The 19,140-nt window shown below is 43.9% G+C and overlaps 1 protein-coding gene across 2 annotated transcripts; it reads right to left on the bottom strand.

Annotated features, from left to right (window-relative positions):
- Nucleotides 1-2,884: 2,884 nt before the first annotated feature.
- On the bottom strand, nt 2,885-11,945 carry ING2 (inhibitor of growth family member 2). 2 transcript variants are annotated; one of them, XM_050945403.1, is made up of 3 exons: nt 11,768-11,922; nt 10,937-11,092; nt 2,885-4,208 (listed from the first exon to the last, which is right to left on the bottom strand). In XM_050945403.1, exons 2-3 carry the CDS (start codon nt 10,947-10,949, stop codon nt 3,541-3,543), a joined length of 681 nt encoding a protein of 226 aa, XP_050801360.1. In that variant the 5' UTR covers nt 10,950-11,092; nt 11,768-11,922; the 3' UTR covers nt 2,885-3,540. The 2 variants fall into 2 exon arrangements, with proteins under 2 accessions (XP_050801360.1, XP_050801359.1); XM_050945402.1 differs by lacking the exon at nt 10,937-11,092 and having other exon boundaries at nt 11,768-11,945.
- Between the last annotated feature and the right edge of the window lie 7,195 nt (nt 11,946-19,140).

Here is a 19,140-nt window from a genome sequence, read left to right as displayed (position 1 = left end):
CTTTGCCATGGACCAGGTATTGTGTTCTGAAAATAAAATGCAATTATTTATTTTATGTGTCTTTGTTAAAGAAAATGTCAGTGTCAAGAGTTTGCACTGGGTGCTGTTTTTCTTTGGCAACAGAATTAAAAATAATTAGAAGTATAAAGCATTAGAAAGAGCCATAGGTCTTAAGTGAAAAGGCTGCTCTTGATGGAATGCCTGTGTAAGACGCTCCACATTAGGGAAGCAATTCCCTGCTCTGCTGAAAGTTAGGGACAGAGTGCCGGTATTCTAGTGCAATAGTCTGGATGGTGCTGCACTGCAGTCCAAGATCCTGCTCACAAGGAGCATTTTTCCTGGCCCACCAGCACATTTTGCCCTTGGCCCTCTGCTTATTTTGTGTACCTGGCCTTAAATTTTTTCCTCTATCATATTTCATGAAAAGAACTAGTTTAAATATGACTAACTGAGAGGGCATTCAAGTTCAAACAAGATTCACACTGATACTTCTCAAAAGTGTACAGCATATGCATTGTGAAGAGCAACTCAAGTATGAGTTATCCATACATGATGTTCTCACTTGGTAACGCGAATAGCTTAAGAACAGCTTTAATCGTTTTACCTCATTACTCTTAGTTCATTTATTGAAAAGAGCTGTTTTCCAAGCCCAAATGAATTAAGATGGTGCAGGGTACTGTGTTCCCCAACTCAGTGACAACAGTGGAGTTGAAGACGCTAAACACCTTGCAGCATTCAGGCCAAGGTTTCTCTTGAAAGTTTCTAGTGATAACTTAACCAGAGAATAAGATAGAAAGGTAAATTTTAGAATCACAGTATGGGATTATGGCACACTGCCACACATGAGAAATCCCTATATTTCTTTTGACGGGAGAGATGTAAGTACAGATAGACCCAAAATCTCTTTTCCTGCAGCAGCTAGCTGAAAGGACTTCTACATTCAGTGTCCTTAAGTTTACTGACTTATTTCATATCCACTAGATGTCATTAGCATGGAGGATATGAAGTAAAAAAACCCAATTCTGCAGTAGTCATGGTGACTGATAGCCATTTGATTACTTTCGAGGGGTTATCCTTTAGTTTTTCCAGAGAAACACTAGGAAATAGGGAGGGTATTAGACAACCAACACTTCAAGCTACCACATGACTCATTTGGTGTCCCTGCCACTAAGAATAAGGCTTCCTATATTGGCTATTCCGCAGGTGAGGTAAGATACAAGACTGCACAAGTTTGGGGCTCACTTCCCCAGATCTTTGGGCACAAGAATTTCTGTTAGTTGAGTAGTGCGCTAAATATACTTTGATTTCACAAACCACACTCTTTGAAGCATCATTAGCCAAAAGCACTTAAAAAAAAAAAAAAAAGATGCACAATTGCTTAAACTGGGAGCTAGCAATCGTATTTGAAAACTTCCTGAATACATACTGACCCACAGATTTTCCACAGGTTTGTCTCAAAGTACCTGGACCATCACCTCCATTTAATTTACAATGATTTAGCTTGTGAGAAGTGGCAATCTGCAGCCATCAGACCCACAACCCCAATGAACCGTAAGAAAGGGGCATCTTCTCACCAATAAAATCAGAAACATAAAACAGGTACTTACCAGCTAGGAAAAACAAAAGTGGCCATCTTACAACTGGCAGCATAACGCTGCCTAATTTAGAAGGCAATTTTGCACTGGAGAAGAGCATTAGAGACCAAGAAATCACCAAAGAAGTAGGCTACCAGAGAAGTGGCTTCATGGATATTGTGAATACCAAATCCATGTCATGCACCCAGTAACTTCTGGGCCCTTTTCTTTGGAAGGCTCCTCAGACTGCCACATTCCTGGACAAATACAAGACCCACCATGAGTTTCTCTTCTACATAGGCTGCACTCCTTCCCACCTGAAAGAGACCAGCTCTTTGCACCTCCCTGCTTCCCAGTCTCCCTTAGGAATAAAGCCAGTTAGTCTGCTTTTAAACCATAATGTCTTTCTATACCAGATGCTAAGTGGTGTTTAAAAAGCTTGCTGGCTGTGGAGTTTTAAAGCATCAATCTCCGAGGCTGTCTAGAAAAACCCTTGGAGGTTTCCTACAGATATAACTGCATGTGTTACATGCAGTTGATGGTCATATTTTCAAGCTTTTCGTATTTCTGGGGGCTGGAAACCTTTCATTAAAAAAAAAAGCTTCCAATCTCACACTCGCATGACTGGGAGCTGCAGCCATAAGCACACATGTATGCCTTAATCCAGGTCTGTCCATGACTAGATCTTAATTCCACTAAGGTGGAGGCCAAGTTTGAGGAGCCCAGAAAAGCATGTGCAATCATATTTTGCACACGTACATAGATGTTGCTCACAGATTAAGAAGGAGTTGAGTATATCAATATTCCTCTGCCAGCACCAATTCAAGACTTGTAGAGGTAGCAGCAAGACATAGCACAGTAGCAATATCAGAGAAGTGATACTCCTGGGGGAATTCTGTGCCAAAAAAAAAAAAAAAAAAAAAAAAAAAAAAAAAAAAAAAAAAAAAGAGCTCTGTGCATAATTTTAAAATATTGTGCATATTTTGTCAAAACATCACAATTAGGACAGTGTGTGTGGGGCACCTAGGAAATCACAAATTCTGCAGGAAAACATTTAAATCATATGCTGAATATTCATCCTGTACAAATTCTGCATTGCATAGTGATGCAGAATTCCAGCTGTGCAAGAAAAAGAGCCTTACCACAGACAAGCCCTCCTGTACACACCTTAAAAGTCAAGACCAACAGAAACCCCATTAGGATGCTTCCTAGAATTCTTCCACTAAAGACATGCATAAGAAGTATACACAAGACAGTCATGTTCAAGACTACCATAATTGCTACCCTATCCAGAAACTGACTCCCAAATGTAAAGTCACCAAGGGAACAGTTTAATATTGACATAAAAAGCATAAATTAGTGGCATTTTCTTCATGGAAATACATTCATCATATGAAAGCCACTGAAGAAACAGGTTGCTTTCTAGCTTGGAAGACTATTTTACAGTTAACAGTTGAATTCTTGAACCCCCATTCCAGATATTATGTGATGTTAACACAGAATCTGAAAACTTGAGGCATGGGATGTAGAACGGATTCAGTTCACAAGCAATTGAGATTCTAGTAACTGTCTGAAGTTGTGAAACAGGGCTAGAGAAGTTAAATACCATTACTGATGCTCTTTAATACAACCTGTCTCTCAGTGCTTCCCCACCACCATTACTTTCAGGATTTTTTTTAAATGCTAACACAGGGAGTTTAAATGAAACAAAACCCCCCAAAAAACCCACAACACTACTTGTAATTCCATCTGTGCAGTTCTGAGGCCACCTTGTTTCAAATATTTGGTTATTCAGTGCAGAAAGTTAAAGATCACAGAAAGTATAACAGATTTTAATACTCCATTAATACTATAGATTAAAAAATATTGCATAGTCTTATGCATTTTTCCTAAAACATTGTTCTCTGTAAATTAAACAATTTTTATAAAAAAGACACACAACCCTTTAAAACATTTATAGCATTCACTACCTCGATCTTCTATCCTTTTTTGATTTGTCAGTACATTTGTCCATAGTTTTCTCATTATCTCCTCTGCACTTGGGACAATACCATTTCCCCTTTGGTTTATAGGTGAGTCCAACACATGAAAAATGAAACCACTCAATGGGACACTGTTCATTGTCACATCCTATCATTTCTCCATAGGACACTTGGTTACATAAGCAGTAAGTTGGTTCATTGGGATCTATTGCAAATTCAACAGGTGAAAGTTCTCTTTCTTGTTTGGCCTTGGAGCGTTTCTTTTTCTTGGCCGATTTGGATCTCTTTTCTTTAGGTGGCTGGTCATCGCAGTCTTCAATCCCATTTGTTATATGGCACAGATCACGACTTTCGCTGGTCCGCTGGCGACGGGGTCTACGAGAAGATCTTTCTGGTTGGCAAGATTCCACTTTTGCTTTTTCTAAAGGCTTTTCGTTATCTGACTCTTGGAAACACCAAGAGTGGGTCTCCATTTGCCGGGCCCTATTCTCTACCAGTTCAAGCATCTGAGTAACTATTTGAATTTTCTCATCTCCCAGTTCTTGGCTGTTGATTAGTGCTCGCTGAAGATGCTGTTGCAACCGTTTCTTCTGAATGGGATCACTTTCTGTCTTATATTTCTCATATACATCATCGATTTCTTTTAATGCTTCTATAAAAGATAAACCAGCACAACAGTTTTTAGTCAGGGGGAAGGGAGGAAGAATTATGCATCACAAAGTGGAACATCAAGAAAATGTAGATGTATTTCTTCCAAGAGGTAGTTCAGTTTAACATGCATACCATATACTTCAGTTAGCAGAAAATTTATTCCATGAACATAGGCTATAGGTTAAGTTAAGTATTTAGTGCTACTCTAAAGACAGGCCCTCAGAGAGGGAACTCTGATTTAATTATCAACAGAACAGTCTGCTGCAATAGAGTTTTTGCAAATTGTAAGGAACAAAAAAAAAAAAAAAAAAAAAAAACTATTCAAAACACTGGAAAGACTAGTACACAACTGGCAGGAATCCTTGGTACATGTTAGATTGCAATAGTTAAGAGTCCAACTGACAAGCAAGGAATCTAGAGTTAGCAATTCCCTAGCCCATCCAGTGGTAAAGACAGTAGAAGGAGAAAATTTCTATATTAAAGCAGGACTTAGTGCTCTGCCAAAGACTAGTTAAATAGCCTCTGTGCCTCAGTTTATCCTTACATACGATTAACCTAACCTCAAAGGGCACTGAAGCAGTGTTTGTAATGCACAGCAATCCACCAAAGAATTACAGTCATGCATAGCTCACTTTTGGCACTGAACAGTAATAGGGTAGATTAAAACATGCAATATTAAGAGTGTTTCCTTAATATATAGGGTGTTTTTTTGGGGCTATTCCATAATAGAAACAAGTGTCCATCTACAATGTCTAGGGATAATGGGCCAGATTAAGAACAGTCAGCTTTACCAATGAGTTTCGTTTTTTTCTGCCATGTTTTGTTCAAGACAGACTTCTTGAAAATTTAGCCTTAAATTAGGCATAGTCAGTTATCTATAGGTTTGAAAAGTGACTGAAAAAAGCTACTGTAATGTAGGCCTACTGTAAGTCAGTGTAAATATGTCCACGCAAGCTTTTTCACTGGTTTAATGGAACCAATTTAAAACAGATTTTGGTTAAACTTGTGTTTAGACAAGGCCTCAGACTGTGAACTTTTCAGGGCAGAGGCCACATCTTCCATGTTTGGTGCATCACAAAACATTTTCAACAACAATACAAAGACAATTTTACTAGTGTCCACTAAACTTCTAGAGGCATTTGCAGGACTGATGATTGGTTTATTTTCCCCTTTTTTTTGGTTTGGCAAGTCATGCACTATCATGCCTCCCTCTTCCAAAACAGCAACAAAGAATCTTCAGTGCAAGTTAAGAGTGCACTGAACTTCAATTCTCTTATTATGTTCTTTTAGAAGTATTCTTTCCAAAACTAATGGTAACCTAGAACCTTTATTACACTTAATGATAAAGGCTTTGCTAAACATTAAAATAGCCAGCTGCTAATGTGATATCTTTAAAGTCTTAGTGACACACTGTACATGTGGTAATATTAGATACAGAGTTGTGACTTACTGAAGTGTCAGTGGAAAAAAGTACAGGTACAACTGTCCTGTAAATATTTTGTTTGTCTGTAGTGTTTTCAGTGTATACATACCCTAGGTTGCAAATGATGCAGGTAAATAGCTTATATAACAACTGTCCCCATTATAATAAACAGACTACACATGTTCTGAAACTTCATGAAATAGCCTACTTACAACATCTAAACTTAAACTGACAACATCCCTTTGAAGTCTAAACATGAGATGTGTCCTCTCCACTATTCCACCCAGCGGACCTGAAATCCTAGAGCAGTGTTATAAAAAAAGTGGAGTCCAATCTCCTCAACCCAAAGGCTGAACATATTACTTCATAAAGGCTAAAGGGCTGCTGTCAATGCTCTGGAGTGGATTTTCTGTCCTGTGCTGCTCTCTTTGCCATTCAAGTGAAATGTGAAGGAGGTATCACTTGCAAGTCCCCAGTGGGGATTTCCTTTATGGGGGAATCCTGTGGAGTGGGTGTTTCCACTGAAGTGCTACAGTGACACAGGTGTAGGCACTACCTACACAGATGGGACAGGTTCTTCCATAACCCAGATAATCCACCTTCCAAAAAGGCAGTACCTAGGTCGATGGAAGAATTCTTCTGTCAACCTAGTACTGTTTATATCAGGTGGGGAAGTGTGTGTGTGGTGGGGTGGTTGTGTAGGTTAGCATACACGCTTTCTAGGGGTATGTGAATTTTTCACCCCCCAAGAAACATCACTGTAACCAATGTTAAGTTCCTAGTGTAGACCAGCCCCGACATTGAAACAGTGCATGAGAATGTCAAGTAAAAGTAACTAGCTTTCTGTTTCTCTATGTTTTATTCTTTGGATCACTTTGTAAGATCTCCCCTCAAGAAGGGTGCCACAGTTTAAGAACTATGGGACTAGCATTTGTCACATGAGCAACTGAAATACAAGAAGCAAGCCGTAAGAGCACCAGTTATTTAATGTTCCAGTTTTAACAATTTAAGCCACTAGGTAACATTGTTTAAGACTTTTTTTTTATAAGTTTGATTTGACAGTGTTCCTTTAATGCAACTTTTAACTGAAACGGGATACGAGATGGAGACAGTATATACTCCTGAATATATGTAACTACTTTGGACAAGCTTCCACATTGTGTTCTGACCCAGAGTTTAGATTCTTTAAACAGTAAGCCATATCTACACAAAAATTGTATGGCTTAACAATCCAGTATAGTTAAAGTCAGTACAACTCTCCTAGTCTGGACACAATTATACCAAGTATAAATACGCTTATATAGCTTATTCCCATATGGGAAGGAAAATAAGATACCAGTATAAGGCACAGTATACCTGTATAACTGCATCTATTTTGGTAAGATGAATTTCACTTATAACCAACATAGTAACGTCATTACAAAAATCATGCAGACCAGGCCTAAAACAGGGCCTTGTCCTGATACTAAAATATAAAGGAATAAGGGATTAGAGGAAGGGACCACCACAAAATTAGGATGTCCACTTTATTCCTTGGGTGCATATCTTAATTACTCCACCCATGTTTTCTACAGATAGTTTCTTCAAGGTTAACCAAATATAACACAATTTCAATTATTCAAATCTCACTTATCTGAGCTCCCCATTTATTCAAAACAGTGTGATTTCTCCAAACTTTTTAAACTTAGGCCATGTCTACATCTAAAATTTTGCAGCGCTGGTTGTTACAGCTGTATTAGTACAGCTGTATAGGGCCAGCGCTGCAGAGTGGCCACACTTACAGCAACCAGCGCTGCAAGTGGTGTTAGATGTGGCCACACTGCAGCGCTGTTGGGCGGCTTCAAGCGAGGTTCGGGGAACGCGAGAGCAAACCGCGGCGAAGCTGGTCTCCTTTCCCGGTTTGCTCTCTCGTTCCCCGAACCCCGGAACAAGCAGGTCTCCTTCCCTGCGGTTTGCTGGGTGGTTCGGGGAACGCGAGAGCAAACCCGGGAAAGGAGACCAGCTTCGCCGCGGTTTGCTCTCGCGTTCCCCGAACAAGCAGGTCTCCTTCCCTGCGGTTTGCAGGGTGGTTCCGGGAAACGCGAGAGCAAACCGCGGCGAAGCTGGTCTCCTTCCCCGGTTTGCTCTCGCGTTCCCGGAACCACCCAGCAAACCTCAGGGAAGGAGACCTGCTTGCTCGGGGTTCGGGGAACGCGAGAGCAAACCGGGGAAGGAGACCAGCTTGATTACCAGAGGCTTCCTCAGGTATGCTGGGATACCTGCTTATTCCACGGAGGTCAAGAAAAGCGCTGGTAAGCGTCTATACTTGATTACCAGCGCTGGATCCTCTACACCCGAGACAAAACGGGAGTACGGCCAGCGCTGCAAACAGGGAGTTGCAGCGCTGGTGGTGCCCTGCAGATGTGTACACCTCGTAAGTTGCAGCGCTGTAACTCCCTCACCAGCGCTGCAACTTTCTGATGTAGACAAGCCCTTAGATTAGCCTAGATAAAATTGTGCTTTTTCCGGCCACAAGAGGCTGCTGTAGCACTTGGTGGTTCATCCTTCTCCACAAAAGTATTTTGTTAGTTTTGAGAGGGAAGACACTAAACCAGGCCTGGGAAAAAATAGCTAACCTAGTTTCCTGGAGGACTGGGACAAGGGTGCACTACATTCAGTCCACTCTTGCTTAAGTCAGTTCTACAGTTAAAGGGAAACTGAATCTGAAAGCCAGTTTACTTGGTGGTACTGTTCTACTTGTTTTCAATAGACCACTTGTCTAGGCTTTCTTGGGTTAGATACTTCGATGGTATTTGATTACCTGATGCTGTACTTCAGTTTACACTACAGGTTAAGCTATTTTTCATAATGTAGCATTTCTGTAAGAGGCCAGAGTTTTCTCTTGAGAGCCTTTTCAATCTCTATATTGCTGGTTTGGGAACATACACCATATAGGGGTATCTTTTAAATTTATTCTTGCAATGCAATTTACAAAAAGGGTACATCCTCTATTTCTTAGAGTCTGAGACAAGGGACAACACACACCAGGTTCCTTCCCTCTTTTCCCAAGCTCCTAGACTCCAATCCCACCACCACTGGTCACTGATGCTGCTTCTTTATAGCAACAACAAGAGCAGAAAAACATTTAGAGAAAAAAAATTCAAGATACTGAAATGTTATGGTTAAAAGTCAAAAAGCATCAAAAATCAGGGTTTTCAGAGCTATAGCGCTTGGCAAATGCAACTTGGACATCATGTATAGCAAGAATAAATGCTTGCCTCATGTAATAAGTTTAAGACACCCCCCCACACACACATAGATCATTTTAGACTGAAGGTTTGATCATGCATGACAGGTATTGTTTGACTAGAGGTCAGACACCTGCCTGCCCCCCCCCCCCCCCCATGAAGCAGTATCAACAACTTTTAAATGGTCTAAATTATACTAGCCATGCTATCAAAATGCCTTCAAATTGGTCTGGGAGAAAAATCCTCTGAAGTTCAGTGTTCTCAAAAAGCAATAAAAATAATAGATAAAAAGCTGTAACTACCTATGGGGCCAACAGAGAAATAATTTCATTTTAATGTATGCAACAACAATACATATCAATTCTTAGAGATTGAATCTACCTAACATTTAGAAAGTGGTTGCTCAGGAATAAACTTGTGTGGTTAAGAGAAACTGCTAGACTGTTTGACCTTGACAACAGGATTCAGTGTACCTCAGCAAATAAGATATTAATTAGAATGATAATTCAAACTCAGGAAAGACACATGAGACCAAGCTTTTGTAAACTTTATGGAATCCAGAAATTTAACAAAAACTTGGTCTCATGCATCTTTCCTGATTAATTAGAATGATAATTCCAAGAATACCTTTTCAATTGCCATACAGGCCACCTTAAGGGAATTGACAACTTAAATATCTCCATTCACCCAAACTGAAAAGGATTAATAATATTTTGTTACAAAGCTGGGTAACCTGTATCCAGTTGTGCTCTCTCTAGTCTTTTAGTTGATGCATCATGAAGATTGGAACTCCCTCTCTTAGCAATACCTTTTTGATGTAATCTGGTATCTCTTCATTCTTTCACCTGATAATGCCATTGAGTTACAGATCCCAGCAACAATTAGAATGAAGGGCTTTAGGATAGCCCAAACAAGAATCTGAGTAGTGTGTCTGGAATGGAATGTTTTAAATCCATGTTTAATTTACACTTCAGTTACAGATAACATTTTAACTACAGCTCAGAGTGTTTTGCTGTACTACAAATTGCTTCTAGTGTTTAACAGAGTTGAGCAACACAATGTTACTAGTTTGATTATTCCTCATTCCCCATTCTTTGAACAAACCTAAACATTTAGAGTGATCAGGGTCAAGCATGTGACCTCATATCTCAGAACAGTAAATGTTAATTGTGTTTATGTTCAAAGTAGTTTGACATAGTAAAGGATCAAAAGTCTGTTTATTAATGAGTATTACTATATGATAAACCAATGCCTCAACATTCACACAGAGAAACTAAATTACAGCAGCTGTGGGAACTATGAATGACTTGCACCTTTAGAAGTCCCAACACTGCATTACTGATTCATTTAAGAAATGTTTGCCTGTAAGGTGGGCTCCTAGATATGATAATACAAATAAATTCTTGATAAAACAGAAGTTCTGGGACAGTCCACATCCAAGGAGGCTGATTTGAATGTAACTATTCAGTTATGCATTCAAGTCATGCTGCACTGTACAACCTAGTAGATAGAACTGGAAGTCTTCCAGTGACTTACTGAGACCCATGTAAATTCCTTAACCAGTACCACTTCCCCATACCACCCCCTTGCAAAACTGGGACAACACTTAAGCATCTCATTAAAACACTTAGAAGTTGTGTCACCTTTCATCCAAGAATTTCATGTATCTCCATCCTACAGCACACTGTGCTCTATAGATCATGCTAAATGTGAGGTTCCAAGTGTGGTGAGATTAAGGGGACAAGCAACTCCTCAAGGAGCAATTTCACAGCCTAGTGCGCTACAGGGTACAAAACCCCAGACTGCACAAATTGCACATTCAGTTCCCAATGTGTAATCTAATAAAATCATAGCAGGACGGGATTCCAGAAAGAACAGCTTGTCAGAATGAAGAGACAGAGAAAAGCTATGAAAGGTTAAAATAAACCAGTAAGACTTTACATTCATCTTAGCCAGTTTAGAAGGTATTACCAAACATGTATGAGTTAACCATGAACTACATATGCAATAGTTTCCTCAATACCGTGCCCATCTCCCCAGATTATTTTCTAAAAATTTAAATACTGTAATTAGTCAAACCTGCTTGCAGCATTACTTCTAAACTCAATTCCTTGATCCTCAGAGGGGAGGTCTTAAGTCCACCGTGCCTTTGCAGTTGCAGATAAAGACCTAGACTCTCGTGCACCCAATAGGTATGTCGAACAGCCAAACTTTCTAGGAGGCGGATTCTCTGCCCTAGGCCAGAAGTAAGTGCTATTTTGTCCTTCCAGAGCACTCTCGCGCAAACCCCTCAGCACATGCTCTTCCCACCGGAACACTGACATAACACCGAGCAGCTCAGAGACTTGCCCACGCACGAGTCCCCGGCCAGCACATGTCACCCTGCCCAGGCTGGGGCAGGGAAGAGACCCCGCTCAGAGACTCGCCACCAGAGAGCGGCGGCCTGTCATTGCCAGCTCCGCCGCACACCGAAGGGCTCCTCCACCCCCAGCTACGGGGGCTCCCGCAGCTACAGGGAGTGGGAGGGGAAGAGAGATATAGAAGCAGCCACCACCCCCAACTCCCCGGGATGCTGAAGCCCCGCGCTGCCCGCTCCCTCCCCAGCCCCAGCGGGGAGGGGGCCGCTTCCCCCGCCCCCGGAGCCTCTCCAAGCCTCCCTCCCCGCGGGGCTGGCCATGACCCCTCCCCCAAGCGCGGGGGGTGACAGAGCTGAGGCAGCGAGCGGGGGCGGCTCCGCAGAGCCAGGCCCCGCACTGGGGCCAATAACCAGCCTCAGACCCGCAAGCACAGAGCCGGGCCCCGCATCCCCGCCCCTCGGACTCCGCCTCAGAGACCAAACTCCACCCCCTTGGGCCGCGTCTCCTCCTCCCAGCCGGGACTCGGCCGGCCCCGGCCCCGGCCCGCGCTCACCTTGGCACTGCGTGTCCAGCTCCCGCAGCAGGGACACGTTGCGCTGGATGTCCAGCGGCAGCGACTCCACGCACTCCAGATAGTCCTGCACGTAGAGCGAGAGCAGCCGGGCCCGCTCCCCGCCGGGCCCCGCCAGCGCCGCCGGGCCCGGCACCAGCTGCGGCCCCCCCAGCATCATCTCCCCGCGCCAGCAGCACATGCACCCCCGGCCGCCCCCCCTCCCGGCGCTCACACCCCGCCGGGGGCGCCCTGGGCCGGACCTCTGGGCCCTCCCGCTGCTGCTCCCTGCGGGCTGCGCACGGGGCTGGCCGGCTGCGGCTCCGCTCCCGCCGCTGCCCCGACGCGGCTGGCAAGTCCCGGGATCACTGAGTTTCCCCTCCGCCTTGGCTCCGCGGCCGCTGCCGAGGCAAACCACTTGGAGCCCCCGCCCCTGGCCGGACGGTGGCTTTGCGCATGCGTGAGGCCCTGCCCTAATAAGGCGCTGCTGGCAGCGCTGTGAGGGGTTCGCATTCTCCCGCCTTCCCCTCCGGCCCGCTCCTATTGGTTCGAGGACTGGACAGGAATGGGGAGGCGGGGCTCTCTTAAAGGGCAAGTAACACTCCTTCCAACCCCTTCCTCCTCAGCCCTGGTTCTCTCTCCTGCTCTCAGAGGTGGCTGGCAGACAGGGGCCGCTCCCAGCCCGTGGGCGGTGGGACCCTGTGCCGTCACCCGTCCCACGTAGGCTGCGGCTTGCCCCGTACTGGGGCAGTGCCGGGCTCCGGGGGTGGAGGGGGAGAGGGAAGGGGGCGTGACACACTTTTTAAATGCAAGTGGGGCTACTCCACTGCCCTTCTCTCCTAAAGGCAGGGGGCGCACAGGTGTAAATCACTACACATTGTGTCTCAAGGCAGTTGAATGCCATAGCTGCGCCTAGAGATGATGAGGTGCTGTTATACGGTATATTCTGAAAACTGATGTTTCTTCCACCGCACACTTTCCCATCCATGGTTCCTGGGTTCAGTCACCCTTTGCATGTTTCTTCATCCTTGCAGGATGATCCCTGTAACATACTGTAACTAATTTATGATATAAATCTGCCACAACTTGTGAAGAAGTTGCTCTCTTTCATCCTCCTCCCTTCCCCCAAAAAAGAAGGGGTGCCCAGTGATGGATCAGGAAGTTTGGTATTTTCTGCCTACATCGCTTACATATTTGAAGATAAGGTTCTGTCCTGCACTTTCCCTTCTGTAAGTATCATCTTTGGAACCATTTCAGCATCTGAAAGAATAATTCACCTTGCTGAAACCTAATTTCTGGTTTCCAAATGCACTACACGGGGGGTATGGCGAGGCAGAGGGAAGTTCTACTGTAGTGCAATGTATATGCAGGTAAAAAGTGTCTGCGGGTAGCTGCTACTTTTATCATCGAAACATCTGCAGCAGCTATGGCTAATTTATTTCTAAATAGAAATGCATTCGTTAGGATGGGGACAGATTTCTACCAGCAGTACACTAATAGACTATAAGCAGGCAAAAAATACCTTTCCACTACATTAGAATATGCTCCAAAAGCACACTTTTCTCACAATGGCAATTTATATGGTGTGATCTCTAATTAATTTATAGTATTTGAGTTGCAAGTAGCTCTATCTTAGGCCATTCTAGCCCACAATAAGAAATACTGGTTTTCTTGAGGAAGGAATAAGATAAAACGATTCATGAAAAACTATTATTTAGAAAAGTTCTATGACAATTTATCCCCAGAATTTCAGAGAATTATAAATAAAGCCTCAAAGAAATTTAGTCTTTTCAAGTCCACTTGCCTGCCAACAAAGTCTCTAATTTTAATAGAGCTTCCTCTCCCCAAAGTCTGATGCAGAATTTCTCTCAGACATCAGCAACAAAAAGCAGAGGCTTATATTTCTTAGCAGTGAAAGCCCTGAAACAATTATATTATTCAAGTTTACTTACCAAGAAATTTGGATTTAATTTACAAAACTCTTTTCAGCTATTTTCATGTGAATTCTGCTACATTGACAATATTTGCCATCATAACATGGCCAACTGACAACTCTCCGACTCCGCCTACTACGAAGAACTCAGAGAAGACCCAACTGCACAGTTTACCCAGGAATTTAAGGATTTCATCAAATCCTGCCTGAAACAATTCCAAGAGAAACTCTACCACCTCATCCCCCCACAATTCCACCCCAGGGAACTTCTACATGCTTCCCATGATATACAAGCAAGGGATCCCAGGCAGCTCCATCATATGTGGCCATGGCATTCTTACTGAAGGAATATCAGGACTCATAGAAACAATCCTCAAGCCACTCACCACACAAATGGCCAACTTCCTCCAAGACGCAACCAACTTTCACCAGAAACTCCACAACATTAACAACCTCACTCAGAACATCATCCATGCCACCATGGATTTTTTTCACAAATCAGTTTCCAAAGTGAAAAAAACTAGCCAGTTTCATTTTAATTTGCGGTAAATTGTTAAAAAGTTTAATTTTATGGCACTGATCATCACTATATGGATGATTCAGACCACATTATCAATGCAATATCTACTGGTGTTATCAATAACAGTTATATTGTAAAAAATTGAGGACTTTATGTACTTTTCTTCCAATGCAAAATGACTAGATTTATAGAACTGGTACAAAATGCTTTAAAAAGAAGTTGTTTATTTTGAGTTGTTGTAGTTACACTTGTAATGAGTATGAACATCTGTCTCATTCTGCAATTTTATAGAATTCAACTGAAAAATACAAGTTTTCATTGAAGAGCAGTGAAATAAAGCAATAATCGTAGTTTTCTCTTAAGTCAATGACAGCACGTTTAAACTGCTAAATCCCAATCTATTTCCATGATCTAGGATTATGCATGCACCATTGGTAGAGTAATATTCAATAAAATTAGTTCTGAATAATTCATAGAGGGCATGAAAATGGTTTTATAGATGTCTGTCTTCTGTGTAATCTTACTAATACTGTTAAAAGTTTGCAAATTGTGTGACACTGTAGAGTTTCAGTAGTAACCTTACCAGTGCTAAGTAAAATGGTATGACACCTTCCTATTCTGCCCAGTGTTTCCCTGTTTACATGTCTAAGGATTGACTATAGCATTATACAGTTCATTTGTTTTTCCATCAGGACCTCTATATATACTGATCAGTCACTGCTTTTCTGTATACAGTCCCCCATTCTGTAGGCTTGGCCTACATTTTTTGTTACTACATGTACCACTTTGCCTTTGGCTATATTAAAATGCATGTTTGTGCCTAGTTTGCCAAGTGATACCGATTGCACTGCATAACTGACCTTTCCTCAGGATTATATTTTCTACAACACTAATCTTTGTCCTCCGTAAATTTTATAAGCAATGATTTTATATTTTCTTCAAGATCATTGATAAAAATCTTAAATATAATTGGGCCAAGAACTGATCTCTGCAGAACTCCAGTAGAAATAAATCCATTTAATGATGATTCTGTATTAATAATTATATTTTGAGAGCGAATAGTTAGTCATCCTTAATATGTCTTGTCATAAATATAAAGGAAAGGGTACTAACCTTTATGTGTGCAGTAACATAAAATCACTTCTGGCCAGAGGTACTGAATCACTTTACCTGTAAAGGGTTAAGAAGCTCAACTAACCTGGTTGGCTCCTGACCAAAAGGACCACTAAGGAAAGAAGATACTTTCAAATCTGGGGGTGGGGGAGGGGGAAGAAGGTTTTGTTTGTGCTCTTTTTGTTGTTCTCTCTCTGAATGGAAGGAGAGACCAGGCAGAAAAAACATCTGAAAACATACCTGAAATGAGCATCTAAGATTACAAAAATTGTAAGTAATGGCAAGAAAATTCATTAGATTATCTTTTGTTTTACCTTTGCCCCAGGGTCTGTGATAATGTGGTGATATGCCCTGGTTTGGTTGAAAACATGTCCTGGTACCGGTTGATCATCCCTCCTTCTTCTGGTTCTGTGTCAGATCAGGGGATATCCTGATCTGCTCATGTAGGTTATTTCCCTGGACTGGGGCTCTTGGACCACTACACATGCCTCTTGCTCGTGCCAAGGTTTCAAGAGGTGAATGTGATAAATCTGTTCTTATTTCCGGAGTCCTCGCTGCTGCACCTTGTAGGTTACTTCCCCCACGGGTTCAACCACCTGATAGGGCCCCTGACATGGGCCAAAAGCTTTCTTTCTGCCATGGGTACCAACACCATTTCACGATCCCCTGGTTGTAACTGTCAGACTTTTGCCTGGTGACTATAATGGGTTTGCTCGGCTTCCTGCACCTTTTCCAAATGTTCCTGTACAATAGCGTTGACCCGGGCTATCTGGTCTCTCATCTGCAATACATATTCAATTATATTTCTCCTCTCATTGGGTTCCTTTTCCCAGATTTCTTTGGCGATATCTAGTATGCCACAGGGGTTGCACCCGTATAATAACTCAAAGGGGAAAAACCCAACTGAGGCCTGAGGTACCTCCCGGATTGCGAACATAAGGTAAGGTAGTAGGGTGTCCCAATCCTTCCCGTCCCGACTTAACACCTTCCTTATCATAGCCTTGAGGGTTCGATTAAACCTTTCTACTAGCCCATCGGTCTGTGGGTGAGAGACTGAAGTTCTCAAGGTATGTATGTGGAGCAGGGTACAGAGGTCCTTCATTAGCTTCAACGTAAATGGGGTTCCTTGGTCTGTTAATATCTCCTCTGGTAGCCCCACTCGGGCAAAGATCCCCACCAGCTCTTTGGCTATCGTTTTAGAGGCCGTGCTCCACAGGGGGACGGCTTCTGGGTAATGAGTAGCATAGTCCAGAATGACAAGTATATATTGGTGGCGCAGGGACATCTCCAGGAGTCCCACTAGGTCCATGGCTATTCGTTCGAAGGGCACCTTTATGATGGGAAGGGGTACTAAAGTGCCCTCAAGTGAGGACAGGGACTGTGCAGCTGACACTCCGGGCAGGAGGCACAATACCTCTGCATTTCTTCATGTACTCCAGGCTAGAAGAACCATCATAGGACCCATGCCAGGGTCTTCTCTACCCCTAAATGCCCCCCAAAAAGATGACTATGAGCAAGACTTAATACAGCGTTCTGGTGTTTTTGAGGTACTAGGAGCTGCTGTGCCTTCTGCCCCTGTACTGATGCAACCCAGTACAAGAGAGCCTTTTTCATTATGAAGTAGGGTCCTGATCCCTGGGTTTTCCCTTCCACGGGAACCCCATTTATTTCTGTCTAAAGTTGTCGTATGTTGGATCTTCAGTCTAGTCCTGTCCAAAATTTTCTCTCACGGGGCTAATCTGTTTGATTAGGGGGCCAGTCTCCATCACCTCTCCTGGTTCAGAGGCATTAGGGTTGGGGTCTGGCTCGGGTGCTTCTCCCTCCAGGACAGCCTCCTTTCCAGCTACCCCGGTCCACCTGCCTATCCCTGGGTCAGGATCCAGGTCCCCAAGTCCCTAGCTGCCTTTCTTTCCCTTTTTGTCTTTCTGCCCCACTTGGGAGTGGAGAACAAATCTGGGGATATTTCAGAGAAGATTGGGGGTTGACAGTCTACTGTGGATGCCTTCCTAACTTCAAGGTTTCCCCCTTTCTCCAATCCCCTTACTGGGAGCAAGTCTCCAAATCCTGGGAAGTCCCTCCCTATGAGCATCAGGTATGGGAGTTTAGGGACTACACCTGCTGCTACCTCAGTAGCATTCCCTTGGATTTAAACTTTTACTGGGAGGGTGGGTATTAACTAACTGTCCCATGGACGCATGTCACCCCTGGGTGTTTTGCCTGTAGCAACCAACTACATTTCACAAGCTTTCCTAAGACGAGTGTGATGGCGCTTCCCGAATCTATCATTGTTCAGTCTCTACTCCATTTAGCCTCAATTGCCTGAAATATTTATTTGTGTGGGGTTAGTGCAACCCCCACAATGTGAACTAGGGAGCATGGGCTTTCCACAGCTTCCTAGATTACACTGCATAGGCTCCTCAGCATTTGGGTACTGGGCAACTATGTGTCCCCACTCCCTGCAGGCATTACATCTGTATGGAGCCCTAGGCATTCCCTGCTTTCTCGATTTGGGTAGCCTAATGACACTATCTTCTTCCCCCTCAGTACTCCGATTCTTTGTGGCCTCCAGTGGGCCGTCAGCTCCTCTCTTTTTCCACCTGGGTCCTCCTGGTGGCCTAATCTCCCAAGCTCTGGGGCTTGGTGCTGCTAGTTTAACCCGGGGTGCCTCTTCCTTAACTGGTCGAGTCAGCTCTCTCGCCGTCCTTCGCCTCTTTACCAGTATAACAACCTCATCATAGGTGGAGGGTTTGTTCTGTCTTACCTCTCATGTACCGGTCAAAGACCAGAACCTCTAGTATCTCCTCCGGACTCCGGGACTTGGTTCGTAACTACTTTCGTGTGAGATGGATGAGGTCATATAATTGGGACTGTGGGGTTTTGTTTTCCTGGTACCTCCACTCATGATACCTCTGGGCCCGCACTGCTGTTGTTACCCCAGATCTGGCCAGGATCTCTGCTTTCAGCTGGGGGTAGTCTGCTGCAGCCTCTTCAGATATATCATAGTGGGCCTTCTGGGCCTCCCCACACAGGAATGAGTCGAGGATGCTAGACCACTGATCTTGAAGCCAAGTCTCCTGTAGGGCTGTCCTCTCAAAGGGCAGGAGATATGCCTCTACGTCTTCCTCCTGCGTCATTTTCTGCAGCCAATTGCTGGCCCATATGATCCGCATCCCACCATGGCTGCAGTTCATCTCTGTAAGGGCCTTCACTTGGTTTACTAGTTCCCGCAATATTGTACGGTCTTGAGTGACCTGGTCCATTAACAAGCATTGGTCTCCTGTGCAGCTGCACTGCCTCCTGTTGGGTGGCTGCCTGGACACGGGTAGCCTCCTGCTGGGCAGCCGTGGCTTGTATCAGTGCCCGCAATACGTCCTCCATTGTGGTAGGGGAAAAAACAAATGAACTCCCCTTTAAAGAAAAAAAAACAACAACACCCTCCTGCTTCTGTTGCACTGTGCACACCAAATCCCACACCAGACACCAGTTGTGACAAAGTTCCTCCTCTGCCTTGGTGGGTCCGCTTGCCTCAGAGATTCATGGCAGCCCTCAGTTTGGCCACTTTTGCCAGTGGCTCAAACCTGCTGTCCACTCAGCTAATCTCATCACTGGCCAGAATGGGGAAAAGGAGGAGAACAATCCTCGCAGTCTCTGCTGACCCCCCTAGTGGATTGTGAGCCAGGCCAGGGACCTTCCCCTCTGGTGGGACCCACAGTCCAGGTCAACTCCTCTTGTATCAAAATAGGGAGTTGAGGAGATAGGGGGAACCCGGGTCCACCCTCTACTCTGGGTTCCAGCCCAGGGCCCTGTGGA

Source organism: Gopherus flavomarginatus, chromosome 3, assembly GCF_025201925.1.
Source record: "Gopherus flavomarginatus isolate rGopFla2 chromosome 3, rGopFla2.mat.asm, whole genome shotgun sequence".
NCBI classification, from domain to species: domain Eukaryota; kingdom Metazoa; phylum Chordata; order Testudines; family Testudinidae; genus Gopherus; species Gopherus flavomarginatus.
Note: the sequence above shows the minus strand (reverse complement) of the source record. Positions and strands in the feature narration are given on the sequence as shown.